Source organism: Urocitellus parryii, chromosome 15 (genome assembly GCF_045843805.1).
Source record: "Urocitellus parryii isolate mUroPar1 chromosome 15, mUroPar1.hap1, whole genome shotgun sequence".
NCBI lineage: Eukaryota > Metazoa > Chordata > Mammalia > Rodentia > Sciuridae > Urocitellus > Urocitellus parryii.
The window spans coordinates 18836554-18862726 of NC_135545.1; the positions used below are offsets into that span (position 1 = coordinate 18836554).

General features: G+C 38.5%; 1 protein-coding gene across 1 annotated transcript in view; it reads right to left on the reverse strand.

The window, feature by feature from the left end:
- Positions 1 to 1242: 1242 nt before the first annotated feature.
- The window catches only part of Dpy19l3 (dpy-19 like C-mannosyltransferase 3), a 76055-nt gene continuing 51124 nt past the window's right edge, over positions 1243 to 26173 (reverse strand). The window contains exons 13-20 of the mRNA XM_026391276.2: positions 24023 to 24145; positions 23318 to 23429; positions 22637 to 22693; positions 18667 to 18749; positions 10860 to 10992; positions 7837 to 7995; positions 4823 to 5030; positions 1243 to 2598 (exon numbers count right to left, since the gene is read on the reverse strand). Of these exons, the coding sequence (XP_026247061.1) occupies positions 4869 to 5030; positions 7837 to 7995; positions 10860 to 10992; positions 18667 to 18749; positions 22637 to 22693; positions 23318 to 23429; positions 24023 to 24145 (829 nt within the window). The 3' untranslated portion in view covers positions 1243 to 2598; positions 4823 to 4868. The remainder of the gene's footprint in view (positions 2599 to 4822; positions 5031 to 7836; positions 7996 to 10859; positions 10993 to 18666; positions 18750 to 22636; positions 22694 to 23317; positions 23430 to 24022; positions 24146 to 26173) is intronic.

Sequence of the window (26173 nt, forward strand, 5' to 3'; positions counted from 1 at the left end):
TGACCCACAAAATAATTTTGGTATATAATTTTGACATATAATCTTGTCTATAAATATTTCACAATATATTTTTAAAAGGACTTAAAAATAACAAAATGCCCATATTGCACCTGGTATTATTTGAGTATATGTTTATATGATATTTCTTTAATATCATAAGTGTTCAGACAGTTCTCCTAGAGTTGACTAAGGGACAAGAACAGAGAAGTTCAAATTGCCATCCTCCCAGAACACCCCGTGCTGTAAGGTATGGGTTTTACACTGAGTAAAACTCACAGTAAAAAGTGTACTCTCTATCACACCCCAGCACACCAATATCTACAATGTATAACTGAAAAAAATATTATATAAAACAATACCTTTATTTACCGTGTAGATCTGTCTCTCTTCCCCTCTCCCTTCATTCCTTCCTTTAACTGTTGGTTGCAATCGACGGCATTGACTTCACATTGTGTTGTATCTATATTATGTGCATTTTGAGAACAAGCCTATGTAGCAAACTTCTAAATATTAAATTAACTGAAAAGGCCCATGAAATGCATATCAGATAGCTTTTCTGAAAGGAGGAGCAGAGAAAAAGCATTTAATCTGCCAAGTGCCTGGTTGTCCTGTGCCAAACCACATCCAGTTCCTTCACATCCCCTTCCACTTACGTATACTGTCTGTAATTCATACTTCACTAGAACAGGATATGTGAGATCCCACTGCCAGTTTCTTCTATTTGTTTTTCTGACAATTTCTGCCTGGAATTTTGACTTGTTTTGAACGACACAACAGTCATATGTTTGTCTCCATAAACTCTTACCAAAAATATGTACTATCACTCATCTTCCTGAATTATTAATGGTTGATAACAATGAAGTAGAAACTATTTTAAGGTTAAAACAGAAATAATTTATATTTTCAGCTCAAATTTTACTGAGCCCTCAATAAACCTCTTCCTCCTCTAAGTGGTTCTTGTCAGGTATTTTGGTCCTAGTGATGAGAAGCTCAGTAACACAGAAGCCTTCTCTTTAGCAATCTAAATGATTCAAATGAACTAATAAGCAGCTATCAAACTGAAATCTAAGTGAAAAAAAAACCCAACTCCTTCAACATTAACAATGATTAGTGATTTACTCTATTTAGCATACAGTTATTGCATTTTAAATAAATAGGTTCCTTGGATTTTGGCCTTCAAAGAAATGAAATACACTCATCTTGTGTAATCTAAAAGAGCTTTATTTAGTATATAATCTCCATACAATTCAGTACAACTTATATAAAAGCTCTTTGTAAGATTTTACCCATAGGATGTAAAAAACAGAAAATTAGTTGTCACAAGAGAGTAAGCCACTTTCTCACCTTAAAAAGACTCTTCTTCCATGAACAGACAAGCTTTCTCTTCTAGGTCAAAAGGTCGTCATATATGGAGCGTTTGGGAGCATGTTAACCAAGATACATGATCTGAGCGCATTTTATTATCATCCTATTAACTCTAAGGATTGAATTAACATTTTAAAATTAAATATTTCTATGATAATTCTGTAGATTTGGGCCAAAGATGAGCTAAATTTTTAACATTTTAGTCAAAGTTAATACGAATCAGAACATTTTCTAGTTAATTGTGAAATAAAGATGCAGATCTGATGAAATATTTACACATGCCCTTGCCCTGGCAGCACCCACCCAACACCACACACACACACACACACACACACAACCAACTTATTGAGGTCAATTCACACAGGTCAGTCAGATCATCTTTAAGAGACAATGAGTGGCCTAGATAAACCTTTATTACATTCCTGGCCAACACATCTGAAATGAAGCCCTATCCTATAAATGCCTGTAATGGAAGTGTCCCCAGGGCCTTTCTACCCTAGTAGAATCTCTATGGGTCATTGTGATCTGTACCTATAGTTGGCATTTTAACAAAGTACCTAGGTTCAAGTAGGGAAGCATTACCTGCAATGTACAAATGTACTTTCATTCACCCGTCTTTTCTTTCTCTCCTCCCCGGTGCTGGGGAAGGAAGCCCGGCCTTTGCACATGTGAGGCAAATGCTCCTATACTGAGCTGCACCCCCAGTCCTTCATCTGCTAATCTTTTGATGTGAAGCTAATAAGGACTTTCTTCTGCTTGAGGGTTCAGTGACTGTTGTTCATTTCTTGTACAAGTCATACCAATAACATGATTTGGGTACATCTGACCACCTTCCTATTGGTTCAGACTTTTAAAAGGCAGAGTGAGTACACAGAAAAATCTGTGAAGCAATCTAAGTTCAGGAATTTTCTTGATTTTTATGTTTCCCTCAGAATTTCATGATTTTGTTAACCACATTAAATTTAAAAGTGATTTTTATTAGCAGTTGAAGTGTTTCCACATCAAAACGGTCAACTTAATTTTTACAGAAATAACTCTTTTCACATCCATATTTCCTAGGCTTATACACAGCTGAGTTGTGTACTTATAATCAGAGGAACTCACACAGCGAGGTCTGGTGTGGGAATGGAACAGAAGGGGGGAGGGAGGAGGAGTGTTGGGAGTACCAGGGCGTGGCACCTGGCTGTGCTGGGCTGGAGCAGGTAGCTGCAGAGAGATGGAGACTCCAGGGCTCTGTGGAGTGATAAGCAGAGTCAGTTAAGAGCACTTCTATTGAACTTAGAGTTTCTCTTTGGGAACTCAGAAGCAAAATCTGGTGTTTGTTCTATTCACAAAAACAGAACCTTCGTTTGAGGTTATTACCATACATTAAACAGCTACCAAGGCCTGTGTGACAGGGAGTTTAGGCCACAGGTCTCCTGCTCTGGCTTGCAGAGATGCTGAAAGTCAGAGCCAGAATCAGATGCTTTTTGTACTGTATGCTCCAATGAGAAGGTCATAAAAGAAAGAATTCTGACAACTGGTACTGTACATGGTCACAGTGTCTTGGAAAGAATGTATGCATGGATTCCGTCTTGCATGACTTTTTGGCACTTTATATTTTCACTGAAGACTGAACACTCAATGTGTTGGCAACAATGGCATTATGAAAAAAAATCACTACGCCATCACTGTGGGGATGACAAGCATACAAATTTAAGTACACGATTCTTGTATACTGAGACTCTAAGTACTCAAATGCTTAGACTAATACAAATAGGAATATTTAAAATAGATTTAAATATACATGAAAAAGTAACAGAGATTTTTTTTTTTAATGAAATCACATAGTCTCAACATCTTGTACCTTACATGTGCTTGGTTTCAATTAGAGTAAGGCACTCACCGAAGGATGTACTGACCCATGCTGTCAGCTACAACAGACATGCATCATTACTGGCTTAATTAGAGTTTTAGTACTGATTAAAATGTTTTATTATTGTATTATCCTAAACTGCAGTGGTCTCCAACCTTATTAAGGGATACAGGAAAGATATAATTCAGGAATTTCAGTTGCATAATTTAATAACAGCCGGGTATTCTTGTGTCCAAAAAGACAATGTAAATTTTTTTGAATGCTGCCTAATAAGTAGTAACTGAATATAAAATCATCTGAACATGCGATGCTGTCCATCTTGACGCCTATGGCAATTTACTTCAGTACAACCACAAGGAGAAACATTTAAATCATCTCCAACTGGCAAGAACGGGGGAGAAAGTTAATTTCATTAGCCACGTTGATTTAATTAAATGGACAATATGCTTTTATCAGCAACTTGTACACATCCCCCTATCATTAGAAATGAAGTATAAAAGCAATTATCAAAAAACTTTGAGCAGGTACACATAATCCCCTTTGTTGTTTACAAATAAGCATGACTTAGAGGCACTTGGTTACCTTTTAGTGAGGAAAACAATAACATTACCAGAGCCCACATGATAAGACTGGAGACCCCAAGTCAAACCTGGTATGAAAATGCTGTCTGCCAAAAATACTGTGTTAGTGAACTAGTCAAGATACAACATTGAAAAAATATTCAGCTTTGCAAGGTTCTAGGCTGTAAAAAATACAAAGGCTAAAAACACAAAAAGTTTACAAAATTTTGCAAACCCAGTAAATTGAAATGGGTAAGAAATGAAGCAGAACTATTTTACTTGCAAGAGAGACTGAAGAGTATCAATAAGGTTTACAATAATAAGAGTAAACAGTCTTGCTGCTTACTAAACAAATTCTACTTGACTGTATCCACTTTTGCCCCCTTTAGGACTTACAATCTAGAACTTATACTTCTTCTGTGCCTAGCATTCTCACACAAACACACACACACACATTCTCTCTCAATGTATGACACATACTATTGAACATATAACATTTCAAAGAGAATACATGAAATGTTTAAGATACATATAAAGACCTAAAATGATTTTTTTTTTCACGTTAAAAGCACAATTGTTGGAAAACATTATAAAATTTTAAGGTGAAACAGCACAATAAAGAGTTTTTTTTTTTTAAAAAAGCCACTGATTGGTTTTCACTAGTGAAATAATATTAAATAATTTAATTATGCATCCTCTCAATTACACTCAACCAGTGCTGTCTTAAGTCCACCGAAAATCAAAGCATTTCAAATCCTGATGGGATCTCACTTTCTGGCATGGCATGTAGTTGTACAGGTCATCTGCGGAAAGCACACCACTCTCCCCAACAACAAAATCCTAGCTCAGGCATGTGAAACCCATTAAGCTAACGATCATTAATGCAAACGAGGAGGGACGAGACAAAGACAGACTTAAGCTTGCCAAGATGCTTCCAAAGATAGTAATGCTGTGTAAACATCTGCAGGACACTCTCACAGCACAGCTCTCAGGGACAGGCTGCCCCACCACACAGGAAGCGTCAGCTACCACGGTTCCTTACGTGGGAGTCTCAGTGTGTCAAAACAGAGATTGGGCAGAGATCTCCATTACTTGCTCCTGGTCAGCTTGTAGACATGGAATGCTTTGTTCTGAAACACTCGAGTGAAGTGTGCCACGTAGGGGGGCAGGTTCCTCTTTATCTCTTCACAGAAGCGAGGGTAGTCTGCAGGCTTCAAATCTGGATCATTGTCTCCAGGGCCATCCATCATCTAAAACCCAAGCCAACCCAAATGTAATTTGGGAGGGGGGAAGAATCACAACCAAAGCTGGGGGCAGTGGCACATGCCCATAATCCCAAGTACTTAGGAGGCTGAGGCAGGATGATTCCAAGTTCAAGGTCAGCCTGGGCAGCTTAGCAAGACCCCCATCTCAACATAAAACAATAATTAGAAAAAAAAAAGGGCTGAGGATGTGGCTCAGTGCTAGTAAACTTGCCTAGGATGTGCAGGGCTCTGGGTTCAATTCCTAGTATGGGGGCGGGTGGAAACAATAGAAGCAAGAATAGCTACTAAGTTTCCTTACGGATGATTTGTTAGTGAAACTATTATCTCAATGTCAATGGCTACTTAGAGATCACTCTTCTTATCCATCTTAGTTTATACTTTTGGAGGGGGAGTCCAGACTTCTCCCCCTTTGAAAGTATAAACTAAGGCAGATAAGAAGAGTTGTATCCCACAATGATCACCAATAATGGCAAAGTCAGGACTAGAACTTGGATCTCCTTGTTCTTAGATAGGTACTATACAGCTTCTCTCACAAAAATGAAATACAGATTTCTACTAAAATCAATATTCTCTAACTTGTCAGAAGGATTACTAAGAATAAGTTACACACAAAGCAAAATTCAAATGCATGTCTTTAATCTGTATCACCTTTGAATTCAGGCTAGTTGCTATTATTTATTTTGGGCAAAATCTGAATTTCATATTCTGTACAGTAAAGTGTTTTTTTCCCCCCAAATTTAGAGGTCTATCATTTGGTCCCATTTATTTATAAACAGCTGCTTTTACACAACAGTTATACAGACACCGCTCTCCCACAAAAGGAGAAAATTCTGTTGGCTCTGCTTGAGACCCAGTACAGCTCCAAGTATGTTTTCCTTGGGGGTAGAAGGCAGACACCGTTTGCCATCTCTCTGGAGTGCAGCAAGGTACAGAAAGTTATCTCCATGGCTGTTCTCATGTGCAGACTGAGGTGGAACAGGAGGGCCTGACCTCCTTCAAAGGGAACTACCTTTTTGCTTTTATTTTTCTTTTCTGGCTGGGCTGGTGGCAGGAGGCCTCTGAGGCCCTAACATCTCGACCCTTTCCCATGCCTCGCTGCTTTGCTTGGTGGAACAAAGGGAGATGAAGGTAGGGCAAAGACTGGGGCTGAGACTGCACCAACTGCAGTGCCAGCACCAGTTGCCCGCCTGCCAGGAAGGTTCAGGGAAGAAAGCAGTGGGTGTCTGTGGCTGCTGAGGCAACCATGCCATGCCCTGCCGCACCAGGCTTTGGACCACTCCTGTATCTTTCAATGTTCCTAATGTTTTGCTGACAGCTCCCCTGGGTGCCCACTCTAGAGACACTAAAAAGTAGGCTAGGTTGGGTAGAGATTGAGGGCTCCTGCTATCATCCACATGACTTGGAGCTGGGTGATGGTCAATACTATCACTGCTCCTAAAGTGTCACTGGAGGTGACAGCAGCTATGACTTCAGTCTCATTGCTTCTGTGGAAACTGTGGGAGCTGTCAATCAAGCAGCTTCCCCTTCAACAGTTGAGCTGGCCTGTTATTGTGAACATGACAGCCACCCCGATACTCCCGATGCTCCTGATGGCTCCAGAAGATGTTGCTTTGGTTGCTACAGCTGTCCTAAACCACCCCACGAGACCTGTGCCCTGGAGTGGCTCTGTCTCTGCCTACCATGCATCTACTTCAGATGTCATCACTCGGGTCTGTGAGTGATGACATCCATGACAGCCAGGACAGGCCAGCCTTTGCAGACTGGCATGCTGGCACAGAAATCCTGCAATTAGTGGGCAGGAGACTGTGTACCTCTCAGCCTCACTGGGCCTGTCTGGAAGTCCTGTTCCTTCGCTGCCCCTTTTGTGCTACAGCATAAGCCACAATGGTCTGGCTTAGTTTTATTTTGCCTATTCATGATTTCTATCTACAGTAGAAATAGGGCTGCCAGCCCTGAGAACAGCTAGCAGCCAGAGAGCTGCGGAAGAGCTGCTGGGAGCCTTTAGCTCTGACTGCAGAGGGCTGTGAGAAGCTGTTAGCTCCAGCTCCTGAGAGTCGCTGGGATAGAACTAAGAGCTGCTGGCACACAGAGCTCAGAGCTGTTAAGACTAAAGGAGCACAATTTGCCTTTTTGTAATTTTTTTTTGGGCGGGGGGGCAGGTACAAGGGATTGAACCCAGGGGCACTCGACCACTGAGCCACATCCCCAGCCCTATTTTGTACTTTATTTAGAGACAGGGTCTCACTGAGTTGCTTAGTGCCATGGTGTTGCCGAGGCTGGCCTTTAACTTGCAATCCTCCTGCCTCAGCCTCTTGAGCCACTGGGATTTAAAGGTACGGGCTACATGCCTGGCCCTTTTTGCAATGTCTATCTGAAGAAAGAGAATATGTCCCAGGGCAGGCAGAAAGAACAGTAAGAATGGACCACCACCACTCATTCATGGAGGAACTAACATGATGCTTTGGAGCAGTGTTTTGAAGTTTTGTTTTCAGCAGGAAGCTCTTAGAAACAGAGCTTCGTCATGCAAACCAGCCAAAAGCAGAGTTACTGTTAAACACAGAATCGGGGACCTCAGAGCTGCTCTTACCCCTTGCCCAGCTCCTGTGGCAGTCACAAAAGTGCCAGGGCAGAGAATTCTGTAGAATGCATATAAATATAATTCTTGTGGATATATAAGGGGACGCTCGTCTATATGAATTTAAATTATAAAAAGATTTACACTGCTTAGGATTTATATTGGAATCCCACCCCTCTGAGAGATTCCCTGCATGTGAGGAGGTGACATGCTCACGTGTCCATTGGCGACGTCAAGCAGGTCCCGCAGCCGGCAGCCCCGGTGGTGCCTGCGTTCATAGCATATGCTGTCTTCCAGGATTATGTAGTCAGTGCCGAAGGACCTTAGAAGGGCGTGCACGTCCTCTGGGGACCTCTTTGCGTATATCTGATAAACCTTCAAAATGAGATAAAAATGGAATATGGCAAAATACATCTTAATTGCCTGAGAGTTAATTGAGAAATATGAAGTTACCCCCATAAGGGGGTGAGCTAAGACCTAAACACACAGGTCTCCCACCTGCTGCCCCAACTATCACTTATCTGCAGTGCTGGAATGTTGTATATGTGGGAATGGCTAAAAGAATACTGTAATTATTTACAGAGGGAGAGTGAGTCATGCTGAATACATTGAGATTCAGATACCAAATACACTTGAATTTGGAATGTATTATTTCAAGTTATGAATACATTCATCAGTAGATGCCATGTCTAAGAATGCTTCATCAAGGTAATAACAACAACACAGGAAATAAGATAAATATGTGTTGGTAAGGAGGAGAGCCAGCTTCTGACGATGGCAGGTGGGAAAAAGGACCCCTGAATGGGGTCCCTGGTCCTAGGTCATGGAAGCAACTGCTGCTATGCTGCTTCTCCCTTGACTAGGAGACACTGACATCCACCTCCACCTCTCATCCTTCCCTGGAGCATGAGTAACCTGTAGCCCCTGGGAATTCACTCCCAGTGCCAAGGGCCCCAAGTGAATGCACACATTCTTTGGTGTCTTGTGTTCTGAGACCCGGCATTGGGAAGAGGTTGTGTGGCGGGGCAGAGTGTGTGTGAAGGTCTTAAGAGAGACGCTGCTTCCTTTGTTATCACCCAATTTCCAGTTAGGAGCCCTGACTTATGGGACTGGGTGTGAGGGCCTGATTCAGGATGTTCACATGGAGAGGTGAAATGGTAGGGAGGTGAGCTGCTGCTCTTGTGAAAACTTAGGTTGGCCACCCCTCAGTCTAGCACAAGGGCTCAGATGGAGGTGTTCCTTGCATGTGAAGGTCACGACTAAGGACAAGCACCAAGACTTGCAGAAGGTCAGTTATCAGGGCATAGCACGTGGTGTCTCTTTGCAGGGGCAGTACACAAAAGGACCGGTCTTTCTATGGCTCTCCAGCCTACACAGCCTAGGCTACCTCTGACTGAACATTTCATTCTTCTTCTGAACCTGGAGCTGTCTGGAACACTAGGGCCATTTGAAAAATTCTCATTTTAGCAGGAGTCTAAATTCAGATAATTTCCCCTAAAAATAGGGGATTTAGTAAAAATAATTTGCTTTAAAGCTAGTTATATCTCACCTAAAAATAAGACTCAACTAGTAACATTGAGAAATGACAAATATGAAACATTAAAAAGTTTGAAACCTTGCTGATGAGGACTAGGGAAGGGTAAGAGGTATCCTACTGCATTGTTAACTAGAATGTAAATTGATATAACCTGTGGGGGGGTGACTTGATAATATCTAGCTATCTAAATTACAGATGCCTATACCCATTGGCTTAGTGATTACACATCTAAGAATCTGATGTACAGATGCAAATATGCATATCTAAGCTTATTATTTGGAGCACTGTATAGGATTGCAAAAAGACAGGAAAATGGCCAATAGTTAAATAAAAATTGCTACATCCACATAAAGTATTATGCAGCTTTAACAAAAACAAGGAAGCTGTTAATATGCTGATATAGAATGAACTCCAAAATAGTGTTGAAAATGCAAGGTGTGCTGGGTACAACTTCTAGCAACTTCAGAGGTTGAGGCAGGAGGATCCCAAGTTTGAGGTCAGCCTCAAAAAATTAGTGGGACCCTCTCACAAAGTAAGGGGGAAAAAAGGAGGTGGGGCTGGAGATGTAGATCAGTAGTCAAGTGTCTCTGGGTTCAATCCAAAGTACCACAAAAAAAGCAAAAAATAAATAAGTAAAATAAAGAAAAAAGCAAGGTATAATATGGCTCCTTTTTTTTTTAGAAAAAAAGGAGGAATATATGTATGTATATATTCATATTCTTAAAATATGCATACACGTATACATATACACATATATTCAAATGCATTCTTTTTTTTTTAAACAAAGAAGGAACAAAGAACACCTTGCTTTTTTGACAATATATTTTGGAGATCATTCTATATTAGCAAATTGACAGCTCCTTTGTTTTAAATACACACACAATATATATTATGCATGATATATATATATATATAAGATTGTTGGTATATTAGTAAAATACCTTAGGGAGGATACCCAAGAATCGAGCCACATTATTTGCTTCAGAGGAGGGGCACAAGTAGCTGGAATACAGGGATGGGAGGGAAACTTTTCACTAATTCCCCTTTATAGTTATGTAGTTAGCATTATTTATTTTAAAAAGAGCAACAACAATAATACCACATATGAGAAAACAGCCCTTAAAATGGTTTATAAAACTGTGACCAGTATGCCTCCACTCCTTTCCTTCCCTCCCCAACTCAAAACTCTTGAGTGCTTTGTCCTAAACCATCTCTTCTGCACATCCCAGGCCATTTATCTTCTCAGTTATTCCTGTGAGAGGAGCATGTAGCCTCCTAAACTGCCTCTATTTATCTGTCTATCTATCTATCTACCTACCTGCCTACCAATTCATTCATTCATCCATCCATCCATCCATCCATTTTGGGGATTACTGACCCAGGGTACTTGACCACTGAGCCACATCCTCAGCTCCTTTTATGCTTTATTTTGGGACAGGGTTTCGCTATAAACTTAGGGCCTCGCTAAATTACTGTAGTTAGTCTTGAACTTGCCATCCTCCAGCCTCAGCCTTCTGAGTTGCTGGGATTACAGGTGTGCAGTGCCTTTCTGGGCACCCTGAACAGCCTTTAGCAGATGGGAGCAGGCCGAAGTCCAGAACAGGAGACAAAGCCCCAGTTCCTTATGTGAACCTTTACCAACATGGGTATCCTGGGCCTTGACTGTCCACAAGCAGTGGGCAAAGGTTAAGACGGGCCTTACCGCTTTGGTTCGCTCCCTCAGGCTGTTGTCTTCATAGTGCGGGTGGTTGGTTAAGGTCCTGCCGGTGCATAGCTTGACTCCGGCCAGCAACTGCATGCTTCCAGCAAACACAGCCTTCCTTGGAGTGTGAGAACTAAAATATTAAGAGTCAGAATTAACTCCACTGCTAAGATTTCCTTGAAAACATCCAAGAAGACAGTACCACACTCTCAGAATCATCTAGTTCTGCTAGGAAGTGTAAGATTGGGCATGGCCTATGTTCTGATTTGCACGCCATCCATCTCACATTAACTTTCATATCCGTTCTTGACTGTTCACTAGAACAATGGTCAAGAAGCGTCTGACTTTCTGCTTTGATGGGTTTATTTTTATGATGAATTGTCTCAGGAGGAAGGCAGATATCTCCTGAGTCTGAGGTTTCTGGGCTAAAATCCATAGTTCTCTTCTCTTCTGCTCCTGTACCAAGGAGGCAGATTCTAACAAAAAGAACTCAGAAGATTGCCATTGTTTTTTATATTAAATGTCACTAATGGGCTGCCTAAAATAAACAAACTAGAAAGCCAGAAGATCTGAGATATCATTATGAATTACTTTAAAAGAAAAAAAAATAATTAAAAGGAAAACATGGAAAGAAGATTCTGAAATAGCAAATATTTTACCAATCAGTATGGGGATGTACACAATTCCTGATGTGGAATCATTCCTTTTCTTTTAGTTCTGATTAAAACTATATGGATTTAGGAGACCTTATATTATATCACAATCTCGCTTTCCAATTACCACCAAGCTATGATTCTTTACCTCCCTTAGGGTAGTGGGGTTGAGGGCCAATGATGGAGGATCAAGGAAAGATTCCCAAAACACAGTGAAAGCATTTTTCCTCTCCTGCTACCCAGGAAAAAAATAATCTTAGTACAGACCATTTAATTTCCTTCTATTTTTTGGAAACCTGCAAACCAATGAAGTAGTGTTGTTTTTCACCGTGAAAAACACAAAAGCTCTTCTAGGCATTCTCTCTAGTGCGGAATTTCCCATAGAAGCCCACTAGGAATATTGCAAGGTATGTTTATCTGTCTTATGTTAACATAAGGAGTCTATGTCTGCTGAACTGAGCTAACACGATAGAGTTTTGAGGAGTCTATCTGAAGCCATTCAAACTGAACCACCTCTGCAGAAAAAGCAATAGGAGAGTCTGCTCTCAGGTTTTGGTGAGCAAAGCATGAAACTTGCTCTGCTGCTGAGGTTTCTAAGAGACGCCTCATCATATTCATATATCCCACCAGGATGTTCTATTTATTCCAAATTAATGCTAAAACTACTGCATGAATGTCATCCAACAAAGGCCTTTGGATGTCTATGAGGAAGACATCCTACTATTCAAATGATGACATATACAAATAATTTACTTTTTGAAAAATTCAAGATTTTCTCTCTATGACACTCTCTTTCACTTGCATTCCAATAAGCCTTCTTAAGTGAGGAAAAGAAGTAGATGGAATTACAATGAGCACACAAGGAATGACAGATAATCTGCATTTTCCCTCACCCATGCCAGAGTCTAGAATGTGGATTCCAACAGAAAAAAGTTGTGCGTGAGCTTGGCTGTATTTGATAGGTTGTCATCATTCTGACAATGAGACCCAGGAACACAAGAACAAATAGATCTATGCTCTGTCCCCCCTCACAACAATTTACAGGGAGTCTTTGACACTTGTCCCACGAGGTTAGAGTAATAGGGTGGTTTAAATAAAAACATGAGAAGGTACACAGTGCTTGTGAAAGCTCTTACAGAAATTCCATTTAACTCAATACCTACTAAATACTTATTCTGGGCCTTATCTACAACGTCACTCTCATTTACAGTGTATCATAATTGCTAAAGAGGATAAATATGAACAAATATGAATTTAAAAAAGAGCCATCATTTTTCCAAGCCATTTCCAAGCCATTCTTTCCTTTTGAAAACTCTCAACTGGCATAAGCCATTCTGCTGCAATAAATCAACATCATGTATTAATGCCAAAAAGTGGATGGTCCTTGAACTGGACAGATTAAGAATGTAAGAAGAAAATGAGCCTGGTTTCTATGTCTGGCAGAGCAGAAGGCAGAGGTGAGAGCTAATAGGCAAACAGTTCTGGCTTCTACAGTTTCACTGTCTCAAGATGCCAGGCTGGTGTTTCCATACAAAAGACACATCCAACAGCTGAACTTCCAACCTCTATTCAAATCATTAGCCTGTCTGGGCATTACCATTTGGAATATATAACAGGAATCAGTACTAAGAAGATGCATAGTGTGCATTTTCTAATTATGGCAGAGACAGATGACGGACCCTCTTATCTATTCACAGTTAATGACCAAGGTTTCAGCCTGCTTCCTGAACCATAATCATAACTCCTGATGAAGGACAGAGTTCACAAATGTTTGAGTGTCAGAAGTCCTGAACTGTGTGCTTATTCTCTATTCATTCAAAACATATTACTGAGGGCCCACTATGTGCTCAGCTGACAACCTGTCTTTGAAAAGCTGGTTAAGAGAGTCAGGCGCAGCTCCCACTACAGCAAATGTTTCAAAATACACCAGAAATTAGTCTACTGCTTACATACTAATGCTTACTGGGAGCTTTCAACTCTGCTGGGGTCTGAACACATCAGACATTAAACAGGATCTCTTCAGTATGCCCTACCTGCACCTGAGCAATCCCCTCCCCTGAGCCCCTAGCAGGTGCAGCCCCTGAGGCAGCAGCAGACCATCAGCAGGCAGAGTAAGGAGCTGCCATAACTGCATAGAGGAATTGAGAAAACAACGGAAAACACATTAGATTGTAGTATGTCTTAAATGTTTGGTCTTAATAGCAAAAAGTTCAAAAGTCTAAAAGAAATGCTATCTGTTTAAAACGGCTAGTGCAGCAATCTCTGGGTTGTTAACATACACTTTTACTGCAGCCCTTGGTTTTATTTTAAAATAGTAAAAATGAAATACTCTAAGGCCTAGAAAATGAATTAGAAATAATGCTTGTTTGAAAACTATTGACGTCCGAGGATAGCAGAGATGACGTTTATTCACTGTATTCGGTTTGATCTGGTTTTATGTGCTGGGCTCATGGTAAATCTGGGTTATTTCACTGCTACTTTAAATATTTAACTTTACTGGTAAAGCAACTGCAAAAGTCAAAGCAACAAGCACAGTAAAAAAGACAAAGAATAATCACACATTTTCTAAACTTTAAAAAAAGTCTACATTTGTTGCATTTTATATTTTTTTGTGGTGAAATCCACAGGCAAAGGGAGAATGGATTCTTTGTCCTTAACTTAAAATATGCACAATGACAGATCTGAAGATAGGCATTCTCCCTTTACAGACACTTGCACCTGATACAGTCTGTGGTCTGTATCTAAAATAGCTAATGTGCTTTTAACCATTGAATGACACTTCTCTATTATAGAAAAACAAAGCAATTTTTACAAATGTTTGAACAAATGATGTATAAAATGAAAGGATAATTTGTTTTTATAGCTCTCTGCCAAGCTCCATAGCAGGCTGCCCAACCTGCAAACAATTTATTCTGTAAGAAATGTCACTAAATAATGACAAGGACTCACAGGTCAAATGGATTTACATTATATAATTTAAATGTCATTCTAGGAAGACCTGATGGCATTTTGAACAAATAATCTCATTTATTTTTGAAGCTCTAGGCTTCAACAAGTTAATTACTGTTGAACTAATGGGTAAACTGAGCATTATAATATCACGTGTGAACGTTTGCTTTATCTACACTTCAAAAATTTATAGAATTATGCAAATACCAAAAATGATTCATTGAACATCAAGGAGGTTTATAGGCACTTAAATTCTGGACTTAGCCCACCTCATCTTTAAAATATTCAGTAATTCTTTCTACTTTGATTAAATACTTTGATTAAATTTCTGCATTTTTTCAGTCCCATTGAGAAAATACTGTGCATACAGGATTCATTATGGAAACAGAGTATTTCTAGTGAAAATCTTCTAAAGCCAAGAAGTCAAAATGACATACATCAAAATATTCAGATCTCTCTATATTAATTCACTACATCAAAGAAAACTTTCAGGAACCAAAAATGAGACTCTCAGGACACAAGGAATGTGGCATGCACCAGGCTGTTATGCATTTGGTCCTGCTGAGTGCCACCTGGTTTTTGCTGAGATACTGGAGAAGGCAAAAAAATCCAGGTATCTTACTTTTGTCCCCAGAAACATTACCAGCAATGGGGGCAAATATGAACATCTGCATTTACCAGCAAGGAGGGCAAATATGAACATCTGCATTTCCCTGTGCTTGGGTGTGAGCCAGCCAGGTGACTACAGGGAAAGTGAGTTATTGTACCTGGGGGCCCACTCCCATCAAAAGCTTAAGGATTAAAATGACTTTAATTGAAACACCACAGTGAACCCACTATTTTGTATAATTATTCTGCACCAATGAAAAAATTTCTAAGAATTTACAGTATTCTTGTAAAACAGAAATTTAATACAGAAATATTTTTGGTTTTAAACCTAAATCTCCACTCCTTTAGAGAACTGGACAGGAAAGCATAAAACAACATTTCCTCTGACAAAAACTGGGACTCTAAAAACATTTTCCCACTAAACCTGTTAAGCCTTGAAAAATCATAAAATGGAGTGGAGAGTGGAAGAGAAGAACAAAGAGATAATGTTGAGAGAAAGTTTATTGCTTACTGCAGCGAAGAGGCAGTTAGAGTGGATGGCCTCTCAATGTTTACACCTTCAATATAATGTCCTGTATGTACACCTTTGGTGCTCAATAAGTATCTGTTGGATTGTGTTAATAATTGAGTGACTGTAAAACCGTGAAAACACTACAAGGCCTTCAAGACTTTCACAGAAATCCAGTCCTGTTTGTATGGCCCCTCTCATAAGTGAGATCCTAAAGTAACATACTTTGTTTTCCCTTGAGTTTCTCTCTTTACCTCTAAAAGGTTATAACCTCAAAAGGAAAAGAAAATAACTACCTGGGCTGCAGCTGAAGCTACGGCATTTTTCAATCTACCTCTGCAGCAGAGAAGCCCCCAAGAGTCCATGCCTTGAACCACAGCTCAGTGGCCTTGGAGCACAACAGAGAAGCCTGACATGGTGTGTGGTTTACAAGGTACAAAGCCTGGGAGATGGTAAGTTTCTTCTCAATACTCCCCAAGAATCACCCTGTGCCAAAATGGGAGGGGGGGGTCACTTGAGGTATCCCTTAGAAATTCTGTAGGTCACTCTGAGGCAGTCATCCGGAGGCCTCCTGTAATGCTGGCCCGGAGAGATGCCATCATGGCTGCCCTGACAAAGGACTGACATCTGAGTGTGCAAACTTTGGCTTAAGACAGAGAAGACAGGATGGTGAGGACTGAGGCATCCCTTGCCGACAGGTCTGGGTCCCCCCAGGTGTCTGGAGCTGCTTTTAGACCCACACTGTGCATCCTTGGATTGCTGCCCTTCCTTTAGTGCAGTTCAGACTTTTTTTTTTTTTTTTTTTTTGTACCAGGAGTTGAATCCAGGGGCACTTAACCACTGAGCCACATCCCTTTTTCATTTTTATTTTTGGGACAGGATCTCATTAAGTTGTTTAGGGCCTTGCTAAGTTGCTGAGGTTGGCTTTGAACTAGTGATCCTCCTACCTCACGCCCACCCCCTAGCCATGGGGATCACAGGCATGTGCCACTGCGCCTGGCCACAGCAAATAACATGGACGCAGTGTGTCCATCAAATTAGTAAAGTTAAGTTGAAGATCATATTTTATGTTTCAAAGATAGAATAAACCAGAGAGGTTAAAAGAATATTAAATACATTCCCTTGTGTTTGGAAAGCAAGCCTACGGACAAGAGCTGATTTGAATGTTGATTTAAACAAACATATTTTGTGTCTAAATAGACCCTATTTTGGCATACATTCATCATCACTTAAGCTTGTTTTACAAACATGCCTAGCAGCTATTTTTACAAAAATGATAATTTAGATTTGAAGAATTTTAGGGGAAAACGGGCAAGATTAGATGACAATGGAGCCAAATTTTTTAGAACAATCTAAATCTTTCAGTTTTAGAGAAAGAAAACACCAACCAACCAAAAGACAGTCAAAGGGGTCTGTCTACCAGGGCACTCACTACTCAGGGAGAGGAGCTGCTGGGCCAAGGAGAATCTCAGGTGCAAAGATCACGCCCCCAACAGGGAGGAATAATAGATTAAGGGCTGCCACCTTCACACCTGAATAATTTCACACCCACAATTTTTCAGAGCCAGGAATGTTATTTTGATTTTCCTGGAGAAAAAACATAAAAATAAAGGTACAACAAATAAGCACATCCAGTTTGAGACAGCCAAAGACAAACTGTGGCTCTGCTAGAATACATTTTTAATGATTCCGTAATTTTATAATTTCTGAATTGGGAAATGCAAGTAGGGAAGCTTATGATGCTAATCCAGGCAGATCTGTAAGCTCCACCATCTTCAGGATGCTACCACAAGTGGATGCCCTGTAGCATTAATTCCAAAGGTATAATCTTAAAAATATAAAATATCAGTCTCACCTTCAGATGCATGTATCGTAAATTCCCAGTTGACTACAGTTAATGCAAAAGTAATTAGCTTTCTTTTATATGGAATAATCTTTCTTCCTCACATACAATAAATACTGAAGGAATTATTTACTCTATAATTGTCTGCCATGATTTAAAATTAAATAAATAAATAAAGACCCAGCACCGAGTACCACTCTCAGCACTAGAAATATGTGAAAAATTACACTCATTGCATCTAGACAAACCCGGTCCTACACTGGGACCAAAGCCACATATATATTTTAGACATAAATCTCTATAAAATCCATGCATTGCACTCAAGAGACCTAAGCTATCAAACATTTACCATCTCTTAATACACAAACAGCACTAAACTGTACTGGTTAGTAAACATTAGTCATGAGCAAGTGCCAATACGGCTACTAAAATCCAAAGTGATGGAGACAACAGGGCCAATGCCTTCAGAATATGTCACACAAGATTTGCAATGTCTATTTACCTGTGAGTAATCACACTGCTGCTTTTTGGTTATAAAGTAGAGAGATACAGTATTACAGTGTACAGAAATGCAGGTCAGGGTAGAAAAGTTTATTTTTGCTTGTGGGAGTCAGGTTTCATGAACAAAGCTTTGAAATACATGGATTTCATGCTGAGGCTCAAGGCTGAGGCAAACCAACCAAATGCAGTAAAAATAAGAAACAATATAATGCTAAAGTATTTTATCTTCAAGAGAGGAAGAGCCCCTGTTTTATATTTAAAATTCTCCTGAGGCTCATGGATCAGTGAAAATGAAATCTGAAATGAGCTATTATGATTCTAATGAATGGTAGTTTATACTATAACTTTAAAATAATTAACAAGGAAAGAATACTTTCAAGCATCACCATTACCAGAAATTGAATGGTATTAAAGTGAAACAATAAAGGCAAAATTGGCAAGAGTAGAAAACTCTTAAGTTTTAACATAAGTAAAAATTTTACTCTGATTTCTGTCAGTGTTTGAAAGAAATTTGTTTTCTGATCCTGTTGGAGAGAATATTCCTTGAATGGAAATAGTTATTTCCAGATACAGAGTTTTAAAGAAAAAAAAATTAATAAAAATGAATGTTTCCTCACAATTAGATTAAGAAAAAACAAACAAAACAAAACAAAACAAAACCTCCACCCCTTCCCCCAAAGTAAATGAGATGCACAGTGACTCTAAAAAAGTTGAAATTTTAAAGGTTAAAAAAACTCCTCTTACTTAATCCAGTTCATCAGCTCCACTGTATCTGGGTCATAGAATTCTCTCAACTCGGAGAGCTCATCCATCATTCCTGGCCAGAACTGAAATTAAAAACAAAACAAAACAAAAACAAAATCCACCCCCATACCCACAACTATCACTAAGATTGAATGGAAAAAAAGAGAAACTGTATATGGCTTGTGGACTAAGTAGACATGGAGGCTGTGACACAGAACTGCGTCTTCTCTGCAGCCAACCCTCCCAACACCAGGGTGCTGAGGTCCAAGGAAAGTTTACAAAATTCTCCTGCGATGAGGCCATTCAGGACCAGATATGTTGTCAAATTTTTAAAATGAGCTTTCATTTTACCCTAGGAGAAATGCTATTGTAGGTGGTGCTAATATCTAGTGAAACAGTACTTTGCTACGACAAGAATATCAACCATGAAAAAGTTCACAGTGTATTACAAAAATGTAATTAACTAATATCTTGCAAACTACACTTAAGAGTTGAATGTGTCCACAGGAGACAGCACCACATTACAGCTGTAAACATGTATTTAAATGCAGAATCTCGTTTCTGTCCTCATGATAACCCATGAGACAGATGATTCAGCAGGAAGCATAGCCATTACAAGTCTAGAAACTGGCTCAGAGAGATACCTGACTTGACCAGGTCACAAGTGGCAGAGCCACAGTTTGGAAGTTGCCCCCAATCTAGAACCTCTTGTCATTGTATAATATTGTAATTATATTTTTGGTGCTAAAAATATGGTCAAATGATTTGACATACATTAATAGAATCACTAGTGCAATGGAAAAGAATATTTAAAAACAGGACCCTCTAGGAAATTCTGATGTATTTGACTACCTTATTTATGCCACCAGTGCCTCTTGGTCAACCCAAGACTTCAAGTTATATAGATACAATATAAAAATTAGACTCTGAATCCACTGCTCATCTAATAACAACAGTCTGTTTATTTAATCATTTAATTAAATCTTAATTGCTTTATCAAATGATAGTTGACTAAAAAGATTTGATCATCTATGCACATCCTAAGGTTAACTGCAGAATTCATTTCATGTATTGGCAGAGAAGACCAATGACAATATATTTATGCTTCCATGATACTGAAAATGTGATAATTTTAAGATCCACCAAGTAGAAACAAAGCAGCACCTGACTGGTCTAGGCTGTGTTTAGCCTGTTACTTTGTTATCCTGTCATCTCATCTTTGGCCACTTTTTACTGTTCATTCACATGGTGTCTCCTGGGTGAGTGAATCAGGAAAAGTGCTAGGGATGGAAAACCAGGTGTCAGCGCTTCTGGTGCTAGTTTTTGGAAGGCAAGTAGTAAAAATTACTGTTCAAATGATCATTTTGTAATACTGTAACTATTTTCCCTATTAATTTGGAAATCAGAACACTAGACTTTTAAATGAAATGTTCTAATTCTTTTACTATGTGAATTCAATGGCCATTTGATATTTTTGTAGTTTTACAGTTGCTGTTATCAATGCTAAAAATGTTAAAAGCTTCTAAGAGTCTTGTGGAAAACTTCTTAAATATGAAGGTGAGTGCTGTTTTTAAATAATTAAAGGCTATTTTAAAATAAATGGCAATAGTTTATTTGGGATTCCACAAATCAAATTAATAATCAAAACCAAGTAGCTTTTATTAATTCAGCCTTCAGAGTAGAGACTAGCACATACTTTTCTCTTTTAATAAAATTATCCTAAAGAGAGAGCAAGTAATATTGGTACTACAAACAAATTTTGAAATCCTCATCATAATTGTCAGGTAACACTTGACTCAGGCTTTGGCAGACATGAATCTGTATTACATGTAAGTCTGTAATAGATGGAATAGATGGAAAATAGATTGCTTCAGGGTAACTCCTAATATGCATAGCATCTTTTTTTCTCTGACTCTGTATTTCATAAATTTTGAGAACTATCTCAACTATTTTATGCAGTGAAAACTGGATGTGGTGGGATTTCTCCTGAAGGCCTATTCCCAGAGATACTTGGCTGACAGGCTTCTGGAGGGTTCTCTCCAATACCAACCCTTTAACTCCGGGAGAAGTACATGGATTTCCTGGGGAGAATGGCTTTCCTAGTGCTCTCCCTGATTCTTCATTAGCAAGGGTTCATAAGAGGAGTGAGGAGAGGGATTCTGATGCTCACTCCCACCTTGGGAGGCCTAGAAATGTAAGGGGGTAGGGATGTGGGGAGGGTGTGCTACTGGCATCCACTGAGTGGAAGGCAGGATGTGCCACACTATCCTATTAGGCTCAGTAGAGCCCCCTATGACAGAATTATCCTGCCAGAAAGTCAACAGTGCACTGTTGAGAACCCTGACCACACTACAGCAGGGTTTCATAAACGTGCAGCATTTGCAGGGCTAGAACGTCAATTGCTGGACTCTCCTTGCAGAGCTTCTGACTCAGTAGGTCTGGAGTGTGACCCAAGCACCTGTATTTCCAAGAGTTCCCAGATGCTGCTGGTGCTGCTTGTCTGAGAACTACGCCAAGGTTCTACAGCACAATTTCTTTCTTCTACCATGTCCTTCCTCAACTGTATCAAATCAAGAGACCAAAGTCCTCAAATAGTTTTTTTGATAAAAAAATCTATAAAATATCACTAAGTAGCTGAGACATAAAAGAACTCAGCCTATGTGTCTCCAGCTGATGGCCAAGACAGTCGCAGCTCACACCCACCTCCAGAGGTGAGATGAGAATGACGAGGAGCTAGATTTTTTCTAGGAGGAGGGAGTTTTAGTTTCAAGGTCAATGTGTAAGATTACATTACCTGACTCCTCATTAAACATATACTGTTTAACACATAGCTGTTGCTTTCCAGATATTTTAAAGAAGTTTCACTTATTTACATCAGAGCAATAAAATTCCCAGAGGCAAGAAGGCAGAAATTTATTTCTATGTTTTGCAACATCTAGCAGTTGGCACAGATCTCTGTTTATAACAGTCCATGTTCTGATAGATAGGAAAATGACAGAACATAACTAAAAAAATACTTATAATACAATGATTATCAAATATATTTATTTTTAGCCTACAACCTTTGGTTCACAATATCTGACATGAAAATAGAAGCAATCAAGCAATCAAAAGCTGAGCAGCTTCTATATGTGATCCTCTCTGGGGAGGATCCCATCTCCAAATGTAACCACCCTCCCAAATCAGGGCCTTCATGACAGTAGAGTGATAAAGCCATTGTTCTAACTTAAAACAAAAACTGATAAACAATCTAATCTTTAAAAATATGTATCTTTTTCTTTAAAGAGAAGGCAGGAGTTCAATTGGATAAAATAATCTGTGCTACTTGCCCTGGTGATACTTCAAAGCCTATAAGCTCAAGGATGTACAAAAGAATCCAAAGTAGTCAAACTGATCAAGGATCCTTGCCTCTGACTGGATTCTCAGATCTGAAGCACAGTTCATACTGTTTCAGAATTTAGTCAACTGAGCATATGAAAAATTTTGCTACTTCCTATTGAAAACAGAAAACAAATTTTTAAAAAGCCTAATCTCACACTGTATTTATTTTAAGACTTCAGTTCTCTTACGAAGTTTAGAACCCAACAAAATATTTTAAAATAGATAAAAATAAGATTTTAAAATCTCTTATGCTATATGAATTGGCTAACAGGAAAAAATAATTTTTCTATTTCATTCATTTCATAATAGGTCTGAAAACGTCTTATTTTCAGAATTTGCATCAGTAACAGTCAAAATCAAGATTAGAATGCCAGTGCTAATAGTTTCTGCTATGATATTTTTACTTAGTAAGAACTATCTGGGAAACTCATCAGTTTTCCCATCAATGCTAACTGCAATAAAAAACTAAGGAGATTGTTTATAAACTCCAATGACCACTTTATTTGCCAAATAACACAAAAATACATTGAGTCAAAGCAAATTTTATGCTAAATAAATTAATGACAAGAATGAGGAAAATTGGTCTTACCTTGTAGCACAGATACAGCAGTATTAATATTGGTACTGAATATCGCATTATACATATCTACATAAGAAAGACACTATTTAGATTACAAGCATTTTGAATACTTTTGCCTTATGGCTTTGCTTTTTAAGTATGTGCTTCTTTTGAAATAACAAAAACATAATATAATGGTGCATGAGTCTCCTGTATGCAAAACTGAGTCAATTTAAGGGTTTAATCATTCATAAAGATAGTTGTAGCTTCTACCATATTGCCACCTAGTGAACTGAGAGGGCAGAACAATTCAAAACTGCATTTTCAGGTTATTAAATATTGTAATACATTTGTTAATAATTATTTTGAGGAAAATACCTTATAATAATAAGTTATAATTCTGGATAAGAGGACTATTGATGATTTTAATTGCCCCTTTGTGTATATTTTTAAATTCTTCAATTTCTATATAATAAACATATTTACCTTATAGTTTTGGGGAAAAGTTAATGATTTTTAAAAACAAAATTAAAATTAACAAGTTACTTAAAAAATAATTCCTTTAAAATTCTTACAATATCAATTATTTTTAGTTTCAAATTTTAGTATCCATTTTACATGAGTAACATATGGGCAACTACTGAAGAAAAACCAAGAACAGGAATGAAGGAAATACTAAAAATCATTAAAAATTAAATGGAAAACACTGACCCTCTTTGGGTTATAAAGATGGACCAACTTCAGAAGCAACTCCCAAATCTCAGGGCTGCATAAGCCAAATGACGCGAACACACACATGTGAGATGTCCAGAGGTACTTCATCCTGAAAGGACAGGAACAGAGGAGGTCAGCAGTTCCCAGCAGGTATGCACCTGGGTTGGAGACAGCTGCAAGGGCAGCTGCACAGTCAGTGACAGGAACATCTTACTTAAAGCTATGCAGAAACCATTTGCCATGGGTTAGTTCTACTGCCTCTGGGAACTATCCCACGAGTAAAACATATTTCCAATTAAGAAAAAACTGATTATGAATGATATTTTGTAGTAAGGTATACATGAGGACAATTTTATGGGAATGATAATCAAATGAATGATAATGAAATGACTACTAATTTCCAAATTATATTGCTAAGTAACATTAAGTTAAGAATGGATGAAGCTGGGCACAGTAGCACACGCCTGTAATCCTAGCATCTTGGAAGGCTAAGACAGGAGGATAGCCTTGAGGCCAGCCTCAGTAACTTAGTGAGGCCCTAAGCAACACAGTAAGATCCTGTTTCAAAATCCAAAATAAAAAAGGCTGGGGATGTGACTCAGTAGTAAAGCACCCCTGGTTAAATTCCCAGTAACACCCTCCACCCACAAAGAACAGATGAATTAAAAAACAAATCAAATAGATTGGATAAAACAAAAATACCTCATGGTACTCAATGCTAAGAATCCAAACAGAATGGTGTGTATTAAGTTGTAGGCAGTTTCTGGTTTCAGGTCAACTGTGCATTTTCCCATTTTACCCAGGGATTGTTGATTTGCAGCATCACTGAACAAAATAGCAAACGTACAAATTTAAAGCTAGATCCATACTTTTAATTTAGTTACATCTTATTATTTCCCCTAAGATGAAATGAACTAGCATTGATCAAATTTTACTTTGAAGCCAAAAGTGTCACAATGTAAATGGATAGTAGTTAGAATAACTAAAATTTCATGGCAGATTTTAAATTAAGTAAAAATTTAAAGTACTTCAATTCTTTAAGAGAAATATCAAAAAATAAGTCCTGCTGGAATCACTGAGATGGGAGGAGATCTTGAAAGATGTTTTATGTTATCATTGGCATTTTGCACATTTTTATAAAGAAGCAAAAGTCAAATGTATCTGTAACTTGGAATTCAATTCTTTGTGAACAAGTGATCACATTTTTTACCTACCAATACTTCATTGTATGTTCAACAGATAACTTTTATCAAATAGTTACATTAAGATGAAACCCCAGTGTAATGAACACTAGCTCTTTAATATCATCTGACTACTCAGGGTGTATTCTACTTTCCCTGTTTGCAGCAATTGCTTTTTTTCAGATAATTCCTTTGGATCAGACTCTAAAGCTTGCATGTTGCATTTCTTGATGTATCTCTTCAAATATCTTTTGATCTATAAAAGGATCTCTTTTTTTCTTTCTTTCTTTCTTTTTTAAAGGGATACATATTTAAAGAAAATGGAGCCTTTGTACAGTACCTCCACCCACCTTCTGGATCTGGCTGTCTCCTTATGGTGGTAGTTACTACCTCTCTCTATTCCCATGTTTCTTGTAAAAATAGAATTAGATCTAGAGGCCAAGTTCACCATTCTCCCCCTCTAAGAACACTTCCCACAGATAACATCTACTCTAGCATCATACTGGGAAGCATGTGCTATCTGGCTGTCTCTACTCTAGTGAGGTTAAGACTGGGGAGTGAATTCAGATGTTGCACAATTTGTTTCAGAGGGGAAAAGAATACAATAGCAAGGGTTTCCAGGTTCAGATAAAATCAATACTTTTATAAGGGCCCTACTGATCCTTCATATAAATTCAACAGAACTGGATACATATATTGCTTTTCTAGGTAACCAGAGACTCTTTTATTTCTTAGAAATCCTCTTTTGACCACCACAGATTCATAGGGATATTAAAATGATACTCTATGGCAGCTTTTACCATTGATAATAATTACTTAAAATGATAATCCAAACATTGGCTTCTATGTACTTAAAGATTACTCCAGGAGAATATATGTTGGTAAATTCCTTTGACACATGAGAGAATTTGCAACTCCTTCTCTGTACCCTTGCCATGTTGGAAGGCTCTGATGAAGCCCATGAACACAGAACATGGTGTCCCTTTCAGTTTTATCCTTCCTACCACTGCAGACATGTTATGTCAACATCATGGTATTGTCTTAGTAGTATAAAAGCAAAAATATTTGGTCTTGAAAAAAATATCCTTTAAATACTTGAAAGTTAATTCATTAACTTAATTCATTAAGATACTATCATTTCTTAGTCTAGTAGTGCTTTCCTTCTAATAATCTTTCTAAAATCCCTACCTTGTAGAAGAGGATGCTTGAAAATCTTTATCTATAGTCATATTCCAATTCAGCCTCCAGAGATGGCTGCTAGGAGCACCCTGAGCATGGCAGACATGCTCACAGAGCGCAGCCCAACTGAACTTCCTGCTTTAGATGTGGTCTAGAGTCCTGTCAACACTTGGCATGTCTGGAATAATATTAAATTATACAGTCCAGGGCTAAATTTTACCTTGGGTTAGGCATTAAAAAAGAACACTTCTGAAAGATACTAAAATAGTTTAATAGTCAATGAAATATTTTCATGGTTCAATGTTGCTTCATTCTTAATAATCATAAAACACCTCAACTGATCTGGACTTGCTTCAGCAACAACTCTCTTGTGGCTGTGAATCACAGCTCACCAGCAACTTAATTGGCCAGGTAACTACAAATAGAAAGGAATTTCTTGGGAGCTTCATTAAGTTTTCACAAATGACAGTAGCTTCAATTTCTTACACTTAAT